This window comes from Colobus angolensis, unplaced genomic scaffold (assembly GCF_000951035.1).
Source record: "Colobus angolensis palliatus isolate OR3802 unplaced genomic scaffold, Cang.pa_1.0 Scaffold485, whole genome shotgun sequence".
Classification (NCBI taxonomy): domain Eukaryota; kingdom Metazoa; phylum Chordata; class Mammalia; order Primates; family Cercopithecidae; genus Colobus; species Colobus angolensis.
Genome location: NW_012118321.1, coordinates 1,646,007 through 1,651,706, shown reverse-complemented (window position 1 = coordinate 1,651,706; position 5,700 = coordinate 1,646,007). Strand labels below are relative to the sequence as shown.

At 36.3% G+C, this 5,700-nt stretch overlaps 1 protein-coding gene across 1 annotated transcript in view; it reads left to right on the top strand.

Annotated features, from left to right (window-relative positions):
* The first annotated feature begins 2,101 nt into the window (after positions 1-2,101).
* LOC105524076 overlaps positions 2,102-5,700 on the top strand; it is a 9,681-nt gene continuing 6,082 nt past the window's right edge. Inside the window, exon 1 of the mRNA XM_011959195.1 lies at positions 2,102-2,245. Coding sequence (XP_011814585.1) covers positions 2,102-2,245 — 144 coding nt within the window. The remainder of the gene's footprint in view (positions 2,246-5,700) is intronic.

Sequence of the window (5,700 nt, the reverse complement as noted above, 5' to 3'; positions counted from 1 at the left end):
TCTCGATCTCCTGACCTCGTGATCCGCCCGTCTCGGCCTCCCAAAGTGCTGGGATTACAGGCTTGAGCCACCGCGCCCGGCCTTTTATGTTGTTTATTTTTATATTGATAATATTCACATTTGCTTCTGGTCTTTTTAACACAGTCAATTTACATGGTAGGAACAAGGGATCTTGTATGTTATTGTCTGTATTTCTCTTGTCTCTGTTTTTCAGTCCTTCATTATCTTAATTAAAACAAAAAGATAAAGAACTCTTTGACCTACCAAGGAGTAAGGATCCTACTGCAAATATTTTTCCTTGGACTCACACATTTGTGTTCTGCCACTAGCTATATTCATGTCACAAAATATAAATGACAATTAAATTCACATACACTCATACACACACACACGTGCACATTTTCTCACAAACCAGGTGAAGCTACAATAAGAGAATTGGTCTTTTTATGATGAAGACTATTACTTCATAATACCTCTAAATCCAGTTACTTTTGATATATTAGACATTGTCTGGGCTTAGAAAGAATACATACAATGTATGACTCAGCAAAATTGACCTTGAGAGAGAAGCAAACCTAACATTTCTTCTCAATTTGAAGTTAATTTCACTTTTGAGAAACTGTGAGGCAGTTACGCTACTCATCTAGATAAGAGATACTAATGGCCATTTTTCTCCTAATTAATTAATAACGAATTAAAGTATACAGCAATACACTACAAGGAGTTCATTAAGTTATAGACATTTTGTATATTGAATAGATCAAATTACTACAGAAAGCATGAGGGTACAGTCAAAAACTTCTGTGATAATAGCTATAATTTATTGACTGCCACTGGTGGGCAACTGGCGATCATGTTAACTGTTTTAAATACACTGTGGTTTCATAACTAATTAAGAAGTAAATGCAAGTATCAGACAGATGGAGCTCAAAATACTAGCTTCATTACTGTTAACAATAAATTCAATAACTTGGTTTGGTCTTTGGCCATAATTGGACTTCCCAGCAAAGACTTCTGAATTAAATTTAGCCATCCAGTCCCAGGCAGTGCTGGGCATGATCTGAGAGTAGGTGGCCCTGGAAAGAAAAAAGTGGACACAAAAAACGGTGAGCTAAGCTTGTTCAGATTCTTCTCTCAAACTCACCAGGGAGATCACTTCTTTCCTGGAGTCAGGAGGAGGAGGAGAAGGGAGGCAGGGAGGAGGAGGAAGAGGAGAGAGAGAAAGATAGAAGAGAGAGAGAGAGAAAAGAGAGAAGAGAGAAGAGAGAGAGAGAAGAGAGAGAGAGAGAGAGAGAGAGAGAGAGAGAGAGAGAGAGAGGCTCTTCCTATTATTTCCAGAAGGATGGTATTCCCTGCTCTATGGACCAAGCTAAGGACACTTGGAGGATAACATGTTTCCCTTTTCACCTACTAAATGCTAGGTACAGTATGAAACATTTTATATCTTTTTTCTATGTTTCTCACAACAATACTCACTAGGTCAGTATAATTATCCAGACTTTACAAAAGAGGAAAGTGAGACTCAGGGAATTTAAGTAACATGCCCACACTCCTACTCACATTCTTGGTTAGACAGTTGAGTTGGAATTCAAATCCAGATCTGTTTGACTCCAAAGCCCACATACTTTCTACTACCTGCACTTTATGCAAATGAAATCACCAAATTCCCCTTTTAAATAATTAAAGTAATGTAGATGGGGCATAAAAATGTCACTAGTCCTTTCAACTTTCTTGGATAATTGGGGCTTGTCAATCACATCTATTTGGTTCAGTATTAGATTATGTCAAATGAAATGTCTTTTCACAAAAACCTATTGTTTAATTTTAAGTTAATTCACCTTTGTAAATCTGAGAGGCTTAGTCCCATTCTGCCTTGGGTGTGTACACACAGTACCTATTAGCAATTAAAATGAGTTATAAATGTGTCAAGAAGAGATCCTGAAGCTGAAATCCAGGTCAGCTTACTTGAAATGGATATATATCTTCCTCTTCTGAATGTTCATTAGATGTTCTATTTTATCTTCAAAAGTTTGTAGCAGAAATTTTCTTGAAGTTGACACTTATAGGTCAAGAGAGTTTCATGATAATGTTCTCAGCCGCCATGCATCAGAGGCCTACTCTGAAGGACTTACATAACTCTACTCAAAATTTTGAAATGAAGAAGATGCAAAATGAAAGAGAAAAAAAGAAGCTATTATGGACCCGGGTCTCCCTGCAAGATCCTCAGAATTATTCAGTAGATCTAGTAAATGATAGCATGAAAAGTAAGCTACTTCAGATTTCATTAAGTTTGACATTTTAGCATGTGTGTGAAAATAATGAAGTAAATCTTTCCAAACTCAATATGGAGATTTGTGCTCACTTTTTTAAAATTCAATAACTATTTACCAAGCATTTTATTCCATTTTATGTAGTTTATCCCAAAGCACAACATAAGCAATAAACTTTTAGTTAAAAGAATTTGAAAATAAAATGGTATTGCTTAATGTGGCTGACCAAGCATGCACTTTTTGCAGGCCTATTATCACACGGTTCATAAGCAGAGTGTATTGTGCTATGGTAAATTTTAATGCTGAACATCAATAAAAAAATATAATTCTAAAATTAAAGTATCAAAACACCAAGCAACCAAGCAGAGGCACTTACATGAGGGTTGGAAGATGTGAATTTTTCTTTTGACTCTGCCTGTATGACTGAATAAAGTCACTTCACCCCTCTGAGCCTCCTTTTCCCCATCTATAAAATGAAGGTGTTGGACTAGAATGGATCTTGACATTTACATCAGATTCCCTTGAGAGTCCTATAAAAATACCACTCCCAGACTTCACCTCCGGAAAGTTATATTTGGTAAGATTTTAGAGGAGCTCAGAAATCTTCCTGTTTAACAAGGGCCCAGGGGATATGGATGTTGGAGATGAACACAAACTACAAAATAAGGTATGCTGAATCTAGATCCCCTTCCCATCCTACCATTCTAATACCCTATGGAAATTTTAGCAAAAATAACAATCATGGCTGGGCGTGGTGGCTCACACCTGTAATCCCAGCACTTTAGGAGGCCAAGGCAGGTCACGAGGTCAAGAGATCGAGACCATCCTGGCCAACATGGTGAAATCCCGTCTCTACTAAAAATACAAAAATTAGCTGGACATGGTGGCACATGCACCTATAGTCCAAGCTACTTGGGAGGCTGAGGCAGGAGATTTGTTTGAACCCGAGAGGTGGAGGTTGCAGTGAGCTGAGATTGCACCACTGCACTCCAGCCTGGCATCAGAGTGAGACTCTGTCAACAACAACAACAAAAATTCATGATGATATCTTTATTGTAGAAACTTACATGTAGTGATGACCCATTTCAAGTAATCATTTTATCAGAATATAGACTGCTCCCTGTAGTGTTTATACTTTTTGTTGATAAAACATCTAACTGTGAATGAAGGAATTCCCAAATCAACTCTAAAAGAAAGAAAAGAAGAAAAGAAGGGAAGAAAGAAGGAAAAAGGTATTGATAGATAGGCACATACACAAAACACAAACTCTTAGGCTATTAAGTGGTTTTACACCCAAAATAGTCATCAGCATTTTGCAAGTAGAAAATTCTTAAATACGACATTACTTTGGTATTTCAATGAAAGATAGGAATTGAACATGCATGAAAGAAGCTTTGTAAGTCTGCAGTTTAATTGTAGATCACTTGCCCTGTTCCCCTGTATTTTGAGACTTTTTACATAGAATTATCAGTTACATTAATATATTATGGTGGGTTTTTAAAATTATTTAAGGTGCTGATATGGTTTGACTGACCCCATCCAAATCTCATCTCGAATTGTAGTTCCCATAATTCCCACGTTTTGTGGGAGGGAACTGGTGAGAGATAATTGAATCATGGGGTGGTTTCTCCCATACTATTCTCGTGGTAGTAAGTCTCATGATGAGATCTGATAATTTCATAAGGGTTTCCCCTTTCACTTGGTTCTCATTCTCTCTTGTCTGCCGCCATGTAAGACATGCCTTTTACCTTCTGCCATAATTGTGAGGCCTCCCAGCCATGTGGAACTGTGAGTCCATTAAATCCCCCCCTTTTTTTTTTCGTTATAAATTTCCCAGTCTTGGATATGTTTTTACTAGCAGTGTGAGAACAGACTAATACAGGTGCTTTGCATATTAATACTGAAAATTGATCAAAAAGTTGGATGTTTAATTTAATATAGGTATTATGGTCCATCTGTGTCCTCGAACTCTGAACTGTATTTTAGCCAAACCACATACTTAAAAACCATAGAGAAGCACAACTTGATGAAGCCAGGTAGGCTGTGATCTATATCAGCATTGCAACTCAAGAATGAATTTGACTAATGGTCATAGCAAAGATAACAAATCAACAATTTCATGGAATTCAATACACCCCAACGTTGCAACATAAATCAAAGCAGATCCATTCAGAACCTTCAGTAAATCATATGATATTTGAATTCCAAGCAACTGGAACTTTACAGCAAGGATCCAGGTTTAGCCAAAATTGTTATACAATGTTTATTTATATTCATGTATAGGAGTTATCTTAAATTGAATGATTATATTTTTAAAAATTGTAACCAGAACATCAATTCATTAATTTGACAGTTGTCTTTCCTTGCTGCAAATAATAACCAGTATTCATCATTTAGAAGTCATGTACAGAGCTCCCTACATATTAGTATTTCTATTGAAAAATACATTAAAATAGAACAGTTCAATATATTCAAATTAAGGCAAATAAATTTTCCAGTTCTAATTGTGCCATACTCTAACCTGGGTCAACTAGGCCTATATATGAAAAGCTAAAGGATCAGCATACAGAATTCATTATTCTGAAGCAACGATGTGTAGCAAAAAAAAAAAAAATGCTTGCTTTTGCCTTCTTTCAAAATATTAATAAAGTGACACTGACCCCACTCCTGTACCTGTGTTGCTGTGGTGATGCCTACGGTGGAGGAAAAATTTGGTGATAATTGTGCTTTCAATATTGTCATGGTCTCCTGAGATTACCACAAAGTGATGCTTTCGAGATACTGCATATAGTTCTTCTACCTCAGATAAACTTCAGGCTATTTTTCTAAGAGAACTTCAAGTATATTTAGGTAACCTAAAACTCATAAAACTTGAGGCTCATTTTCTTTTCAATTCGCTTAGGAATATAGTAAGACCAAAGGCAGATGCAAAAGTTACTTAATATATGTCCTGGGGCCATTACATCTGACTAAGAGGTTACCTGACTTACCATAATCAGGTGAAGAGGATTGTGTTCCAAATGTAATTGTACTGTCACTTAAGAAACTGCCTGGGAGATGAAAAATAGAAGGGGACAAAAACAATTGATACCACATCTGAGTAATAAGTCATCAGGATTCAAGGTAAAAAGCATCCATTCTCCTCGCATTGATTTGCAGTGATGGTTGAATGTTGCATCCAGTTATTACTTGGAAATGATTTTATTTACATTCTATATCTTACTTGCCTCATTTCTAAACCTACAATTTCTAAACTCTGCTTTATTTTGTGCAAATCATAACTTCAGGTACATCTAGGGTATGTCATCCTTGCCATTTTGTTCCTATTAATAGATTAGTCCTCTTCACAAATGATGACATTTTTAAAAATCAGAACTACTTAATGCAAATCCTGAGTAGCTGCTCCTCTGACTGTAACTCTTTAGAAATG